The following is a 17,928-nucleotide window of genomic DNA, read 5'->3' on the forward strand; positions in this document are numbered from 1 at the left end:
TGTCTGTTCACTTTAAGCTTACTCCGAAGCACTGCCTACTTCACATTCTTTGCAGGTGAGGTAGAAGGTATCATCGAAGGTAGAGGTTAAAAATTCTTTAAGCCCAAATCTGAAAACAAGAGCTTGAAGAGTTCAACAGAAACGTCAGCCGGCGGGGACACACTGGCGTGCGCTGGTGCACGCTCGGCGTCACTGGAGCGCGCTCGGAGTCACTGGAGCGCGCTCGGCGTCCCACTGGAGCGCGCTCGGCGTCCACTGGAGCGCGCTCGGGGCGTTCCCACTGGCGCGCACGCTCGGCGTCCACTGCGCGCGCGCTTGGCGTGCACCCGCGCGCCCCGCCCCTGGCTTGGGCGTCCGCTCTCAAAAGCTTACTGCTACTATGGAACTTCTTTTACGTATTTCTCGGTGGAAAGACGACATGAGTTCAGGCGACGTTCGCCTTTTTACTTCTCACTGAAACGCATAACGAGAGAGAGAGAGAGACGTGAAGCGTCCTCTTCTATAAAGCTTCTATTTAGAGGGCGCGAGTCCATCCGAAAGCTCCAACCCCTGCGCGGGGAGGACTTCTTCGGAGGACGAGAAGCAATCCTTCAGGATTCGTGCACGTGCACGCACTTAGGCAGTCTGGGGATTTTCATCAGAAACTGCCGAAGGCACGCCAGATCGGTGGGGGTTCCTCGTAACCCTCCTTCGGCTTTCGACATGCTCTCTCCCTGGTTCTGGGGAGTCAAGCAGAGATCCCGGCCTAGAGGCGAAAACGAGGCCGATCTGACGCACCCTCCACTACACAAGGGGTATCACTGCACTCTGCACTTCACTTTTACTCTAAAGCAAGCACTTTCGATTCTAAGTTACGAATCGAAGGAGTATCAGAGAAAGGGCAATTTCTCTACAGACACTGCTTAGGGCCCGAAGGCAACACTGCAGGGTTAGGAGTAACAATTACAGAAGTAGCACTTCACAGCAATGAAGGAGAGCGAGCATCTCTCGTAGACATATACATAGCCCGTAGGCCATACTACAGGGTTATGCAAAATAAAGTCTACAGGAAGGTTAGCAGGTTCACTACCCTGACTTTTGTTACTGATTAATTGCGTACATACGAATCATACGTCTTCCTTACGGAATTAGACATGTTTACTGATTAATTGCGTACATACGAATCATACGTCTTCCTTACGGAATAGACAAAATCTCAACAAAGAAGCAAGACCCATACCCCTCGTACATACCAAGTGCGAATCTACCGAAGCTTTCGGTAGCCACACCCTATCTTTGCAGACAACCCCGTCTGAAACTAGCCTAACTAGATTCAGATATTTTATGCAAAAATGAATCAAATTCAAATCAATTTAAGATAGCGTATGCCTAGCCACAAATCCAAGTAAATAAATCAAAAGACAATTAGGATACTTAGCGGCAATGAAGTTTCCAAAATCCTAAGACGGAGGTACTGAAAACAGGTGTTTTCAGCACCGGCGACAGAAAAATTATGAATAGAAAATGGGAATGATTCCTGATACCCGCCTCCCAGCGGCGGGAATGGGTACTAACCACCTGACTCCCACTGCGTGTGTCGTAAGTGTTTAAATTTCTGTCGGATTCGGAAAAATACAGCTATATATATATCTGACAGGTAAGTTTCATGAACAAAAAAGAGAAGTAAAAACCAACACATCTTACCAGGTGTGCTAGCCAATGAAGGTCACCAGAGATTAAATATTGATCATTGTACCAAGTACCAAAAATATCGTACGGCTTGTTGAGTACGCGGCATTGCAGCTGAAAGTCCTCTGTGGAAATGAGAGCATGAAATTCAGTCATTTCAAACATAAAAAATACTTGATTAATATTAAGAGTAGGTCACTCAAATCACAGAGTCAGTTCTTGACTTTTAAAGGGCTATTTGCCTTTACAGAGAGAGAGAGAGAGAGAGAGAGAGAGAGAGAGAGAGGAAGAGAAGAGAGAGTGAATAGATCTTTTATTTTGAGAGTGAGGATAGAGACGAGAGAGAGAGAGAGGAGAGAGAGAGAGAGAGAGAGAGAGAGAGAGAGAGAGAGAGAGAGTGTTAATACATAACTTTTTTCATTTTGACAGTGAAGATAGTAGAGAGAGAGAGTGAGAGAGAGAATGTAGTATTTAAGTTGAAAGCTTTGTGTTTATTGTGTGTGAGAGAGAGAGAGAGAGAGAGAGAGAGAGAGAGAGAGAGAGAGAGAGAGAGAGAGAGAGAGAGAGAGAGAGAGAGAAATTCACCTATACCATTCTTGATCTACAATAAATGACTATACATACTTGGTATTTTTCCATCTGTCCACCCGCCTGTGGTGTTTGCGTATGGTAACACTGCGTCACGGGCTTTAGATAGTTACGCTATGTACAAGTTTTAGGTAAATAAAAGGACATCTGGTTGTACATTTGCAACTGAAAAGTGTTTTAATAATTTACTGTATGCGAATTACATCGTTAATATTCAAAATAGGATATTGTTATTATTGTTGAATGTAACTATCTAAAGCCCGGGACGCAGTGTTACCATACGCAAACACCACAGGCGGGTGGACAGATGGAAAAAACTGAGCATAGATATGTAACTTTGCCATAATAATATTTCAATTCCTCCATGAAAGATATGAGTAAGTGCTATACTGTCAACAATACAAACAGGTCTTTGCAATGATCATTGCAAAGACCTGTTCAGACTAAATATATGAGTTAGGAATGCGACCAATTTAACATGACCATTTCATCCCATTTCTAGACTTTCACGTGGCTCGTCCAACAGAAATGATCATTCAGGAGAACCAAAGAAAGGAACAATGTAAGTTCAAGAAATTGCGCAAGAGGTGAAGGGCATAAAGCAATGCAGATGGGGGCTAAGCATCAAAGTGTATCCAATTCTAAGCCAATACTTCTACTACTATTGTTTGACTTCCTTTGAGAAATGAAGACTACTGAAATACTATGCTGCAGTTTTGCCTTATTTTCAGACATTCTGCATATCTCATTCAAGTACAGCAAAGAAGAAAATATGATTTTCTCAAAAGAATTTCATGGGCTTAAGTATTGAAAGCATGCAAAAAAATTAAACTACTAACTTTCTAGATTGAAGACTGCTATTTCTCCAGATGTGCTGTTGTAGTTTCCGAAATGAACACCTGACACCAACAGCAAAGTGTCTGAACTGTTAAACTGTGAAAATTGAGTGTATTTCCAAGAATGTAGTTTCATATCCCTATAGTATTTGACTTCGGCTGGGTGTGTGCTGGTCCATACCTGAAGAGTAAGAGATACCGGAGGAGAACAATATATACTAATTCTATTGGAGAATCACTGTTTGGACCGACAAAATGTTAGACTGTACTCTTCGGTCAGTTAAGTACATCATAAAAATAACATCCACGAAACATGGCTGTTGAACCCATAAATCAGACTTTTTTCATTATGAAAAATAATATTCTTATGCTACATATGAAACACCTTTATCAGGATAAGTGCAACTTCTCTTGTTATTCACAATTTCTTTAAAATTTTTGAACCAAATGAAATTCAAGTTATGCCTACTCATTGTTTTAATCTAATCATAGCTTGAGCTACAACAAAGATGAAAACTTCAAATGCTCTCCCTACTTTTACATAATTTTATTTGAAAGCAAAGATATAAAAAATATTCTCCTTACTAAACACAGCAACTTACAATGATATATCCATCCTTGGAAGAAGTGGCAAATACGTCCCCTTTATGCGAAAATGACACATGAAGAACTTGGTGATTGTGTTCTGATATCTCCTGCATTAAAACTACAGGTGTCTCTTCAACTAAACGTTCATATTCTGCACGCCAAGACACAGCACCTGTTGGTTAAGAGACCCAGTTACTGCTTACAAACTTGTGCCAAAGGAATGAATAAATGTGAAGGTCTAAAAGCAAGACCTTTATTCCAACATATCAAATTTCATTTACCTTTCGTTTAAACATACGTAAGTTGCAGACATCAAGAGGTGTCCTAGAAGTCTAGTTGTGCTTAGAATGGACAATGATATTCAGATTTTTAAAACAACTGACAATTACTGTGGCTTTTGAAAGGCTAGCTATTATTCCATCACTCAAAGCTAAGATTTTGAAAATCTTATGTAAAATGTACTACCAAAGGCAAAAGTAACAACACAACGCATTCATGAATGATATAGTACACAAAAAGGCTTTCAGTAAGTACAATAATGAAAAACAACCTGCAAGATATCAGTGAAGAATGTGGCTTAAGTATAAGCTCACCTGGCATAATGGGAACACTTGGATCAACCTGGAAATCTTTATAAAAATAGTGTCTCCAGAGGAATTCATCATACGATACCTGCATCCATGACCTGTTATGAAACAAAAGTCAAAATAAAATGTCAACTAATCATACATCTGAAGATTTTCTGGATTTTCAAGAAGATTATTTCAATACCACTAGATACCCAACATGTGAACCATACATCTACACAAAATATGAATCTGTCTCCCAGTGCAAGTAGAATCCTTAGTACTCAAATCCATACTAAAATAATTAATACAGTAACTAAAGCTGTATACTGTTTACTACTCAATCCCTTACAACAATAAACATCTTGAAACTAACAGATATCATGAAAAGTTGAAGTTTCATAACTGATGTAATTACAAAAACCCACAATAACATTACCTTCCATGTGTGTACAAAAGTTAATTTACCAGAGAACAACAACTTACTTGCATACACGGGCCACATATGGTATGTCTGAATAATCCAAAAATGTGAAGATATGAAGGAGAATGCTGTCGGGGAGCAAGCTCCAGTTTGGCCCCCTTGCCCTTCTGAACACCTTTGGCATTTTTGTCCCTAGTCACCTGATGAGGAAATCAATAACATTTTACTAACATTTCACAGAAAAAAATGTACAGCTGTTTAAATAAGTGAAAAACATAAAAACTGTTAAATTCTTTTTTTAAAATAAAATCTCACAAAGCCCAATACCAAAAAAGAAAAAACCTAATCTTAAAAATGATTGCATACTGTGTTTCTATGACTGTCTACCAAAAGCACCAGAACAGAATTACTGTAAATAATAATGAGCAGTACAGGCATACATATCTGTAACTTAGAGTGGTAGGAAAATGGATGTCTCAATTCATATTTAATGACCATATTTTTCTGTTGAGTACAACAGAATTTCTCATATGTTCTTTAAAAACAATCCAAATTTAAGACCAGAGACCTAATGTCCTGTTCATCGGTAAGTGTTTCAAATCTTATTTTCCTGTAGGAGTAAGTTGCCACCCAAGAAGTTGTGAAGGTACAGTAAATTGTGAAGGTACAGTAATGTAAAACCTGAAAAGTCATAACAGATATGGAAGGGTGTAAAACGAGTTTCTTCTCACAACACTTACCACCATGAAATATCTGAGAATGAGGGAACCTATAAAGTCAAATAAGATGCAACATCCTTGGTTTTGTTAAGTTAGGATGAATCCCTTTTGTTGCAACAGGGTTATTTAAATCTATTTTTAATAAACCTATTTATTCAGAAAATTTATGGGATTGCAAGAAAGGAAGAAAGCACCTACGTCACTTCGGTCCCTTTACCCTAAGCTGCATTAAAGAATGGTAGGTCTGAGTATGTTAGGATGGACACCTTTTGAAGGGAATCTGACCCATTCCAATTTGATGACAAAATTGAGTATATGCTATTTGGATCTGATAGTGCACTACATTAATATGAACACTTCATAAGAATAACTAATGGCTCATCATTCATAAACATTGTAGCAGCAGTAAGGAACTTAGGAGTAATTATTGATAGTAAATTGTTGATGAAAAATAATTTACAGTGGGTTCCCTGTATTCATGTTCTCCGGATTCGCAGACTCACACATTTTGCTGATTTATGCATTCGCGGATTTCTCTCTGGAAGATATCCCCCCATTACTTGTGGGAAATTTGCCTATTCGCTGTATTTTTCTATGAGAAATATCCACAAATTCCTGTTTTTTTTTCTTAACAATTTTATCATAAAATGTACTTTTTGAGATAAAACTTTATAAAAACCAGGTGTAAAAATTTTCAGTGGGTTTTTCTCGAGTTTTAACTAAAAAATAGGCAGTTTTAAACGTTTTTATAGGGGGTTCCAACTATCGGGGGGGGGGGGGGGGGGGGGGGGGGGGGGGGGGGGGGGACACTGTATTGCATATTGTAAAAACCTGTAACTATCCTATTAGAAACATTGCATTTATTGGAAAATATTTAAAAAATTATACTCTCAAAACAGCAATTTGTAACCAAATACTTTCGAGGCTTAACTACTGTAACATTATATACTACGGTCTCCCTACCTACCTACTTACTAAGATAATTGCCAAGAGTACAAAATAGAGCAGCCAGATTAATAAAAGGATTATGTTACCATGACAGAATAACCCCAGCTACATTGGCTCCCACTACATGCAAGAATAAAATACAAAATACTTCTTAGTCTTTAAAGCAATAAAATATGGTGAACCAACATATCTGAGAAACTGCTTAAGCTTCTTTAGACCTGAAATGAATATTGTGATCAGACATGAAAATGAAGCATAAACAGTATGCTATTTGAACCTAGAACAAATTGTAAGTCAGGTGAGAGAGCATTTGAACATTGCGCACCAAGATTATGCAACAAAATACAGCCTGAAGTGAAGATCATACAAGAAGAAAGCAAATTTAAAAATGAACTAAAGACTCTCATTCCGCAGGAGCTATGATACTAATGAGAAAACACTAAAAGACAATTATAAAATATATGAAGCAACTTATTTTGAATACGTACTTAGGTCCGCCAGAGAGGGAATCATCTCTGTGGAGGGCTATACTGTATGTACATTGAACTGAACGAAGTGAAATTTGAAAAGATATATCATAAAAGCAGTTAACATGTCTTCCATACGATACAGTTCAGTTATCAGAGGACACAACCAATTGTAATGGTTCCAAGACACTATGATATGATGAAAAACCTCTTTAGTATGATGCTTAGTCTATGGGCCAGAGCTGCATGGGATATAAACACAGCACAGATTGACTCAGTATTGAATACTTAAGATACATTCCTTAAATTCAACAGCTACTGCCACAATTTAGCAATAGTTAAGGTTATAGCTGGGATAGGGCAGGGAGGGCGGGGGAGAGGGAATTCTAGGTGGGCAAAGATAAAGCTGCCACTACATAACTAAGCCAGGTATAGGATATTGGGCCCTACGTCAGGTTAGGGTAGGATGTAAGGGCTATAATATCCCTAACAGGTAATTGTCATTAGCTAGGTAGGCTAGCCCTAATCTGTTTTTTTTGTGTGTGTGTAACCTATCTAATCTAATCATCTATTTTCTCTCCTTGTGATTTCGTGAGATTACAGTTGCCAGTCACGTACACGGACAGGTGGAGGCACTTCTTGCCTGGTAAACGTCCGTGTGAATAGTATAGCAGAAAGCCTTAGTAGAGGCTATGACTTTATACAGGTACAGTATACCTACCTAATTACACATACAGTAGGTAAGAGGGTTGGCTATGCGCATTATAAGTATTTTTGAAAAAAACAAAACGATATATCCTCAATAAAAACAAAACGATATGTCCTCCATAAATTAAGAAAATCAAGTAACATCGAAATGATAGCTGCTACGTGCGAGCTGTAACGTCCTGGAAAATCACAGACGTCCTGGAAAATGGAGTTACGCTACGCTATAAAGACGAGAAATGACATTACCATTCCTGCCATAAATGAGAGGAATCATTTATTCAATAATGTCCTAAGGATACGAGGCGAAAAGAGGCCAGACGGAAGGAGCGAATGTTTCCTTTTTCCAATTAAGGCTCTGGCCTAAGGTGGCTTTGTTTTCCTCAGTTCTCGATTCAACATATTCCACAGTTCCCTTGTCATCGAATTTACGACGCGTAAAATGACCTAATACCTTCCTCACGTCCTAACAGAATATCCTCACAGCACCCGTGGCCTTCAACTCACTCATATAACGTCGAAATCCGCAGATATTCGGGACACTGCTGCGGAATAAACACTAGTTGGACATTAGACAGTCAACAGCTGATATTTCTGTCCCTGGGCCTATTCAACCGATCTGCAAAACATCTAGATGGCGGAATTTCCGTTCTGCTTCGTCGGGAATTTGACGAGAGAATGCGCGGAAATTGTTGTTCTTTCGCCCAGTGTGACATTTTTAAAGGCACTCATCAATATCAGTAACATGATGTGGTGTTTATGTATGGGTGAAGGATGTAGTATCACACAGGTAATCGTTGTAAAATATACAAGGTGCGCACAATTTGCCCCCGGGGATATTGTGCGCTCGAATGTCAGCCACAAAACGAGATGCCATCTGCGAGTCAGGACTTGCAGATATCTTTACAATTTACCGGTGTTGCAGGTTTTTCTTGTGCATTTGCGAACTTCTGATGACCGTGGAGACTGCTTTATAAGCGCTGCAAACTTCTTTAAACGAATAAAGACGCAAGTATGTTAAATGACTTCTCCTCCGATCTTGGAGTGGTAAGGGACACACATCCCCAATGACCTGGTCTTCGGTTGGATTCGTTTGGCCTCCTTTAAAACAATCTGTCATGCTCAGTGCATCACGCATTTTCTTCCCTTCGTGTTTATGCGCATAAAAATGGCAGAACGTTCGTTAACGAACGAAATTCGTGATTAGATTGAAAATAAATGGTGTTTACCCACTGCAGAAGAATCCCCGTCTCTCTTTTTTATTTTCAGGAGACATTTGGCATCGCGAATGTCACACAGTGACTCTCACTTGTATTTAATGTGAAATCGTTAGGAGAGATTTCATTATCGGCTTGGCGCTTTTTTGTCGTTTCTTTTTTTATCACCTGCTTATCGTTTCTCAGCTCCAGATCATCTTTCGGAAACTTACTACAGACTTTGAGTATAATCTTGCGTCTCTTTAGCCACGAAACATCTCTGAATCTCTTTCACATTCTGGGTGAGGCACTTTCTGTTTACGGGATATCTGTTTATTTACATCAGATATCCGTATTCTGCAGAGGCTGTCGGCCCACACACACATACATACTCTCTCTCTCTCTCTCTCTCTCTCTCATCTCTCTCTCTCTCTCTCTCTCTATATATATATATATATATATATATATATATATATATATACATCTCTATATATATATAATATATATATATATATATATATCTATATATATATATATATATATATATATGATGATATATATATAATATATACTATATTTATATCTGTAGAGGCTGTCGGCCCACACACATACATACTCTCTCTCTCTCTCTCTCTCTCTCTCTCTCTCTCTCATCATCTCTCTCTATCTCTATATATATATATATATATTATAATATATATATATATATATATATATATATATATATATATATATATATATATATATATATCTTTCGTATACGCCTTGTTGACTTAAATTTTTCGCCTATCCTGCGACTCACTTTCTTTTTTATATATAGGGAAGGTGTCAGACTTCTGTTCTCTTACCTTTACACGAGTCCTAAGTGGGCGTCTTCATTCTCAGCCTTGAATAAAAGGTTGGAACCATCAATATATATAACTCCAGGGAGAGAAGTTGGCCTGGAGCGCTTTGTAAATGGATAGTTAACTTTGTTTTGCAAAAGTTCTGCATTTTAGGAAAAGCTCCGTGATTTAGTCTTATGTGTAATTGAAATAAATAATGAATTTTAGAGCTGAATTGATCTCCAGTACTTCTGAAATCAACCAAATCCGCAGGAGGCATTTAGTTGCCATAATTATATGCACAGGAAAAGTAGAAAAGGTGTCTGGAAATTTGGTATCTTCCTTTTATTCTTTTTTAATCTTTTGTCATGTCAGGACGACATTTAATGGAATAAAGCACCGTTTCCATTCCGTACGGCACTCTGAGAGCCACACTTCCTGGACAAATAATAATTAATCAGCGTTTTAGATCTTATTCCAGGACTCTTACTTACCTAGTGCATGACGACCTCTTCCTTACAGTTGGCTGGGGAGAATGCTGACACACCACAATGTAAATGAAGAATGCTGACAGAATAGGGATCATGCTGACTCTATGCTTAAGGAATATGGAGAGTGCTGACGTATAATACTGACTGAATAAGGATAATGCTGACTCTATGCCTAAAGAATATGGAGAATGCTGACGTATTATGAACGTATTATGAAGGATACTGACCGATTAGGATAATGCTGACACTATGCCTAAAGAATATGGATATTGCTGACGTATTATGAAGGATACTGACGGATTAAGGATAATGCTGACACCATGCCTAAAGAATATGGAGATTGCTGACGTATAATGAAGGATACTGACGGATTAAGGATAATGCTGACGATTAAGGAAAATGCTGACACTATTCCTAAAGAATATGGAGAATGCTGACGTATAATGAATTCTATGGAGATTGCTGTCGTATAATGAAGTATGGTGGCCGAATAACATAACGCCTAAAGAATAGGAAGAATGCTGACGTTAATGAAATTGATTAGGGGCTGCTGATAAAGGGTGAAGAAGGACAATGATGACTTATTTATTTAAAGTGAACAGAGGGAAGTACTGGAAAGAACTGGAAAGTACTGGAACGTGCTAATGCACATGAAGATGGACACAAAGGGTGTAAAAGAGTAGACGAGATAATGCATTGCAAAGGGAATTATCAACAGACTGATGATGTACGCAAAGGTAAATAAATAAATAAATAAATAAATAAATAAATAAATAAATAAATAAATAAATAAATAAATAAATAAAGGTAAAATTTTGAAAATCTTTATAGATGCTTTTATGCGTTCTGTTTTCTATAAGTACTATTTCTTCTCCTAATAGACGTATTTGACGCCTTTTTGCATTAATTTGTCTTTCTTTCGTTCCTACCACCGGAATAAAATAAAATAAGAGAAATGTTAAGTAAAAGACAATAAAACAGAAATACGTCAATGAAGTCATGATGTATTAACGTAAGACGTAGTTTTTTTTTTTTTTTTTTGTAATACCCCGTTGTCCATCTTACGCAAAGATAAACAGACAGACAGGTAGGTACATACACACGTACACATACACATACTAATCCGGGACATAGTGTATGAACGAGTGTACATATATATATAAATGCTATATATAATAAATATATATTATAATATATATATATATATATATATATATATATATAGCTGTAGCAAACGGGGGTGGTTGCGGGGTGGGGGAGAGGGAGAGGGGAGGGGGAGGGGGAGGGGGGTATGGAAAAAGAATAGTAAAAGTGGAAGAGAAAAATCGTCTAGGGCCAAAGTGGAGCGACGAAGACAAGTCTCGTTGTTAAGGTGTCAGGGAACCACGGACGGTCACCCTCGCCCTCCACCCCCTCCCCCGTCCCCACCCTCCCTCCGTCTCCAGAAGAACCTTTTTCCTAGATGACCTCTCCCGTGCTTGGCCTCCTGCCTGTCACGGGCCCTTACGCCTTTCTCTCTCTCTCTCTCTCTCTCTCTCTCTCTCTCTCTCTCTCTCTCTCTTGGAGACTAGAGTATATTCCTGTCCCTTCTCCCCGATCCCCTCCACCTCTTTCTCTCTCTATTTCTCTCTCTCTCTCTCGATCTCTAGGGTATGGGGGTATTTCCCTATGTATGTATGCTTTTTTTTATTTTTAGCTCCAGCTCTAAGACCCTATATCTACCTTTCCTCTTTCTCTCTTCTTTCTCTCACTCTCTTCTGCTGTCCCTCTATTTTCTGCTTCTTCTTCTTCTTCTTCTTCTTCTCTTCTGCTGTCCCTCTATTTTCTGCTTCTTCTTCTTCTTCTTCTTCTACTCCTCTCTCTTCTGCTGTCCCTCCATTTTCTGAGTCTTCTTCTTCTTCTTCATCTTCTTCTTCTTCTTCTTTTCTCTTCAGCTGTCCCTCTATTTTCTACTTTTCTTCTTCTCTCTCTCTTCTGCTGTCCCTCCATTTCCTGCTTCTTCTTCCTTTCTGTACATCTTACCTCCTCCCTATCCCGTGAGTCTCCCCGCCCCTACCCTCATCTCTCCATTGTCCTGCAACTCTCTCTCTCTCTCTCTCTCTCTCTCTCTCTCTCTCTCGTCTCTGTCCCTGTTTTGAAACCCTCAACAGGGCTACTTGTTCTCAGCTAGTTGATGAAGCATAAGTTAACGTAAAGGATGTTACCTCGAAGCAGCATCACGGTGATTAAAAACGCTGGCCTAAGAATATCCTTTTTTATATACCCTCCATTGTTTTTTCCTTCTCCTTATTATTCAGGTCATTCTTTTTTTTTTCCCCAGTTCTTTCGAGTCTTTATTTATTCATCTCTTGGTGGTTCAGTTTCTTCTCCTACTTCTTCTTCTCCTATGTTTTTGCTATTCTCCTTTTTTTGTAGAATAGTTTTTTTTGGTTTTCTGTACCTCAGCGGTTTCTTGAAATGTTGTGGGAACGGCCAAAGAAATGTTGAGATTATATGACATACATTAAAAAAAGATGCTTAAGAAAAACCTGCCCCTCTAAGACGACTTTCAAGAAAATTTTGTCTCTCTTGTCTGCCGGTTCAAAGGGCCTGCCTATTCTTCTTTGTTTATGTAGAGTAAAGAAAAAAAAACAGCATTTTGCTTTTAGTAACTACTAGGTCAGTAGGCTTTGAATAATGATAAATATTAAAAGATAAAACTGAATACGAAAAAAAGTTCCTAGCAGGGACAAGAAATATCAAGGAATTACAAGGAGAGTTACAGTTACAAGGAGTTACAAGGATTAGGAAGTTTCAAAGACTTGTTAGTCCATCCAAGGAGACATCATGTGCTCACTCATCTGTAGGAGCAGGTTTTACTGTTCATTCACAGTGTCCTGACGATTTTGTCTAGCTTTCTTTTAAACTCTTCCACACTGTTGCTGCTTACAACTTCTGGTGGCAGAGAGAGAGAGAGAGAGAGAGAGAGAGAGAGAGAGAGAGAGAGAGAGAGAGAGAGAGAAAGTAAGGTGATGTCTTTACGTTGTTTGGGGGTTTTGGTAAAATTCTGGAGAAATGAGTATAGGCCTATGTCTTTTAATCTTACATATTTCTAGGATCAACTGGTCACCTATACACTTTACTAAACTGAAGTCACTGTTACAGGTAATGTTTATGGAACAACTGTAAGTTATAAAGTTTTCTCTGGTGTTTCGTAAACCATTTGTACCGTACTAATTTCAGGGAGATGATTGTCTTTGCCAAGGATCAGACAATGGAAGAATATTTCACCTGGAAACATTTGGCAACTTTCCTACGAAAGTATGATAATAATAATAATAATAATAATAATAATAATAATAATAATAATAATAATAATAATAATAATAATAATAATAATGAACAGGAATAAGGGATACCAACAGAACAAACTATTCGGAACCGACCAGAAAAGACTATACAGCCAACTAAGAGGGGAAGACAACCACCCAGAAATTCCTGAAGCCGAACCAAGTAAGAGACTCTGGGAAAACATATGGAGCAATCCGGTATCACACAACAAACATGCAACATGGCTCCAGGAAGTCAAGGAAGAAGAAACAGAGAGAATAAAACAAAGATTCACAGAGATCACGACAGACACAGTCAGACACCAACTAAAGAAAATGCCAAACGGGAAAGCCCCAGGTCCCGATGAAGTCCATGGATACTGGCTCAAAAACTTCAAGGCCCTACACCCACGAATAACAGAACAACTCCAGCATTGTATCTCAAATCACCATGCACCCAAATGGATGACCACAGGAAGAACATCCTTAGTACAAAAAGACAAGAGTAAGGGAAATATAGCCAGTAACTACAGGCCTATCACCTGCCTACCAATAATGTGGAAGTTACTAACAGGTATCATCAGTGAAAGGCTATACAACTACTTAGAGGAGACAAACACCATCCCCACCAACAGAAAGGCTGCAGAAGGAAGTGTAGGGGCACAAAAGACCAGCTCCTGATAGACAAAATGGTAATGAAGAACAGTAGGAGAAGGAAAACCAACCTAAGCATGGCATGGATAGACTATAAGAAAGCCTTCGACATGATACCACACACATGGCTAATAGAATGCCTGAAAATATATGGGGCAGAGGAAAACACTATCAGCTTCCTCAAAAATACAATGCTCAACTGGAATACAATACTTACAAGCTCTGGAATAAGACTAGCAGAGGTTAATATCAGGAAAGGGATCTTCCAGGGCGACTCACTGTCCCCACTACTCCTCATAGTAGCCATGATTCCCATGACAAAAGTACTACAGAAGATGGATGCTGGGTACCAACTCAAGAAAAGAGGCAACAGAATCAACCATCTGATGTTCATGGACGACATCAAGCTGTATGGTAAGAGCATCAAGGAAATAGATACCCTAATCCAGACTGTAAGGATTGTATCTGGGAACATCAGGATGGAGTTTGGAATAGAAAAATGCGCCTTAGTCAACATACAAAAAGGCAAAGTAACGAGAACTGAAGGGATAAAGCTACCAGATGGGAGCAACATCAAACACATAGATGAGACAGGATACAAATACCTGGGAATAATGGAAGGAGGGGATATAAAACACCAAGAGATGAAGGACACGATCAGGAAAGAATATATGCAGAGACTCAAGGCGATACTCAAGTCAAAACTCAATGCCGGAAATATGGTAAAAGCCATAAACACACGGGCAGTGCCAGTAATCAGATACAGCGCAGGAATAGTGGAATGGACGAAGGCAGAACTCCGCAGCATAGATCAGAAAACCATAAAACATATGACAATACACAAAGCACTACACCCAAGAGCAAATACGGACAGACTATACATAACACGAAAAGAAGGAGGGAGAGGACTACTAAGTATAGAGGACTGCGTCAACATCGAGAACAGAGCACTGGGGCAATATCTGAAAACCAGTGAAGACGAGTGGCTAAAGAGTGCATGGGAAGAAGGACTGATAAAAGTAGACGAAGACCCAGAAATATACAGAGACAGGAGAATGACAGACAGAAAAGAGGACTGGCACAACAAACCAATGCACGGACAATACATGAGACAGACTAAAGAACTAGCCAGCGATGACAATTGGCAATGGCTACAGAGGGGAGAGCTAAAGAAGGAAACTGAAGGAATGATAACAGCGGCACAAGATCAGGCCCTAAGAACCAAATATGTTCAAAGAACGATAGACGGAAATAACATCTCTCCCATATGTAGGAAGTGCAATACGAAAAATGAAACCATAAACCACATAGCAAGCGAATGCCCGGCACTTGCACAGAACCAGTACAAAAAGAGGCATGATTCAGTGGCAAAAGCCCTCCACTGGAGCCTGTGCAAGAAACATCAGCTACCTTGCAGTAATAAGTGGTACGAGCACCAACCTGAGGGAGCGATAGAAAACGATCAGGCAAAGATCCTCTGGGGCTATGGTATCAGAACGGATAGGGTGATACGTGCAAACAGACCAGACGTGACGTTGATTGACAAAGTCAAGAGGAAAGTATCACTCATTGATGTCGCAATACCATGGGACACCAGAGTTGAAGAGAAAGAGAGGGAAAAATGGATAAGTATTAAGATCTGAAAATAGAAATAAGAAGGATATGGGATATGCCAGTGGAAATTGTACCCATAATCATAGGAGCACTAGGCACGATCCCAAGATCCCTGAAAAGGAATCTAGAAAAACTAGAGGCTGAAGTAGCTCCAGGACTCATGCAGAAGAGTGTGATCCTAGAAACGGCGCAAATAGTAAGAAAAGTGATGGACTCCTAAGGAGGCAGGATGCAACCCGGAACCCCACACTATAAATATCACCCAGTCGAATTAGAGGACTGTGATAGAGCAAAAAAAAAAAAAAAAATATATAATTATATATATATTATAATAATAATAATAATAATAATAATAATAATAATAATAATAATAATAATAATAATAATAATAATAATATTGATAAATTAATAATAATAACAATAAAATAATGATAATAATACTAAATAATAAATATAATAATAATATAATGATAATAAAAATATAATAATAATAATAATAATAATAATAATAATATAATATAATAATATATTACATAATAATAATAATAATAATAATAAGAATAATTAATAATAATAATAATTATTATTATTATTCAGAGGAGGATCCCTGTCACAATATGTAAAAACCATGAAAATGTTTCGTCAGCAGTATATCTTATACAAATATGTCAAAGAAGACTCCCATATATTCCATAAGAACAAGACAACGTACCGAAAACCGATACGAAAAGCTGTCCGTAAAAGTAATCTAGAAAATTGCCGTAATCCTCAAAAGTAAAAGTAATCTACAAAAGTAAAAGTAATCTACAGAAGGAAAAGTAAATCCACAAAATCTATGTATGAGATTAAATACCTAGCATGACACATAAGCCTAACGTGGGCAATGTGTATGAACAGTACTCGAAAAAACAAATTTTGATATGAACATTACGGAATATGACACGAACACTTGCAAAACCTCAAAGAAAAAAGAAGAAAAATCCAGAAAAACAAGAGTATAATTCCAAGCAGTAACACCATAAAACTAGATGACTGAACTAAGAATTACGTAGATTTTGCAGTGTTCTGAAAATGCCCTTTGAAAACAACGGAAAGCCCCTAAATGTGAATGAAAACAACCCCTTCGCAGATGATAAAACTCCGAACCAACACGAGAGAGGCGATTCGAGGAAAACACACTCCGATCTCCCGATAAAAAAAATACCCGGCGCTTTCATGTCACCGACGAGTGGTTTGTTTATCTCTAAACTGCGCCTGCGCGGATTCTCGTCAGGTGTACGAGAGCGCCCGCAGAGCGTCTGATAAGAGCGTATTATCGGGACCGCTGGGAAACAAAGGATAGGAATGGAAGGAAAAGATATCTATCTATTTAAGATTTATCTCAGAGGTAAATCACGTGATATGTAACAGAACTGCCTATACCTTAAGTTCCCACCTAATCCTTGATAGGTTTTGAGCGAGGTTATTGCTCATTGTTGATAGCCTTGTCATAATGACATCCGTTAAATTTTCTCAGTATGTATTGCTTGTTGAGGTTCTTTTAATTTCATCAATTCAGAGCAAGAAGAAGAAGAAGAAGAAGAAGAAGAAGAAGAAGAAGAAGAAGAAGACGATATATATATATATATATATATATTATATTATATATATATATATTACATATATAATATATATATATATATATATATTATATATATAGTATATATATATATATGTATATCTTAAGTATAAAAGGCCCACTCAAACACTCTGTTTTAAAGCTAAAGACTATATTTCGGTGGACTAACTTCCACCGAAAATATAGCAATTAGCTTTAAACCAGAGCGTTACAATGGGCCTTTTATACTTCGAGACGTATCCTGTTTTCAACACAAGGAATTTATTTACATAACACACACACACACACACACACACACACACACACACACACACACACCACACACATATATATATATATATATATATATATATATATCTATATATATATATATATAAAAGCACAAAGGTTCTCAAATAATAATAATAATAATAATAATAATAATAATAATAATAATAATAATAATAATAATAATAACTATTATCACTTCCAGTACATTCTTACTGATATAAAGGATCCAATGACCTCACGGAAGTTCTGGCAAAATCAAGGATCGCAGAGAGATCCACTCCTTAACGGCAGCGTCGTCTGACAAATCCTGACTCCAGGATCCTTGCCGGGTATCGATGCAATTCCCCTTGTTGATTGCAATCGCCCTAATTGTCCTACTTTGCAGGTGACACGCGCCCATTGCGAGGAGTTACGACGCAGCCGAAAGTCTGTGAAACCGGATTG

General features: G+C 38.2%; 1 protein-coding gene across 6 annotated transcripts in view; it reads right to left on the reverse strand.

Annotated features, from left to right (window-relative positions):
* The window catches only part of LOC135209158 (F-box/WD repeat-containing protein 5-like), a 79,285-nt gene extending 61,567 nt beyond the window's left edge, over positions 1-17,718 (reverse strand). The window contains exons 1-6 of one of the 6 annotated variants that reach the window (XM_064241824.1): positions 17,698-17,718; positions 4,733-4,870; positions 4,274-4,365; positions 3,695-3,852; positions 3,096-3,273; positions 1,684-1,793 (exon numbers count right to left, since the gene is read on the reverse strand). In XM_064241824.1, coding sequence (XP_064097894.1) covers positions 1,684-1,793; positions 3,096-3,273; positions 3,695-3,852; positions 4,274-4,365; positions 4,733-4,854 — 660 coding nt within the window. In that variant the 5' untranslated portion in view covers positions 4,855-4,870; positions 17,698-17,718. Of the gene's footprint in view, positions 1-1,683; positions 1,794-3,095; positions 3,274-3,694; positions 3,853-4,273; positions 4,366-4,732; positions 4,871-7,963; positions 8,338-8,404; positions 8,600-17,697 lie in introns of those variants that run through there. The other 5 variants (XM_064241821.1, XM_064241823.1, XM_064241822.1 and 2 more) reach the window with 5 other exon arrangements.
* Positions 17,719-17,928: the final 210 nt, after the last annotated feature.

The sequence above is a fragment of the Macrobrachium nipponense genome, chromosome 37 (genome assembly GCF_015104395.2).
Source record: "Macrobrachium nipponense isolate FS-2020 chromosome 37, ASM1510439v2, whole genome shotgun sequence".
Classification (NCBI taxonomy): Eukaryota; Metazoa; Arthropoda; class Malacostraca; order Decapoda; family Palaemonidae; genus Macrobrachium; species Macrobrachium nipponense.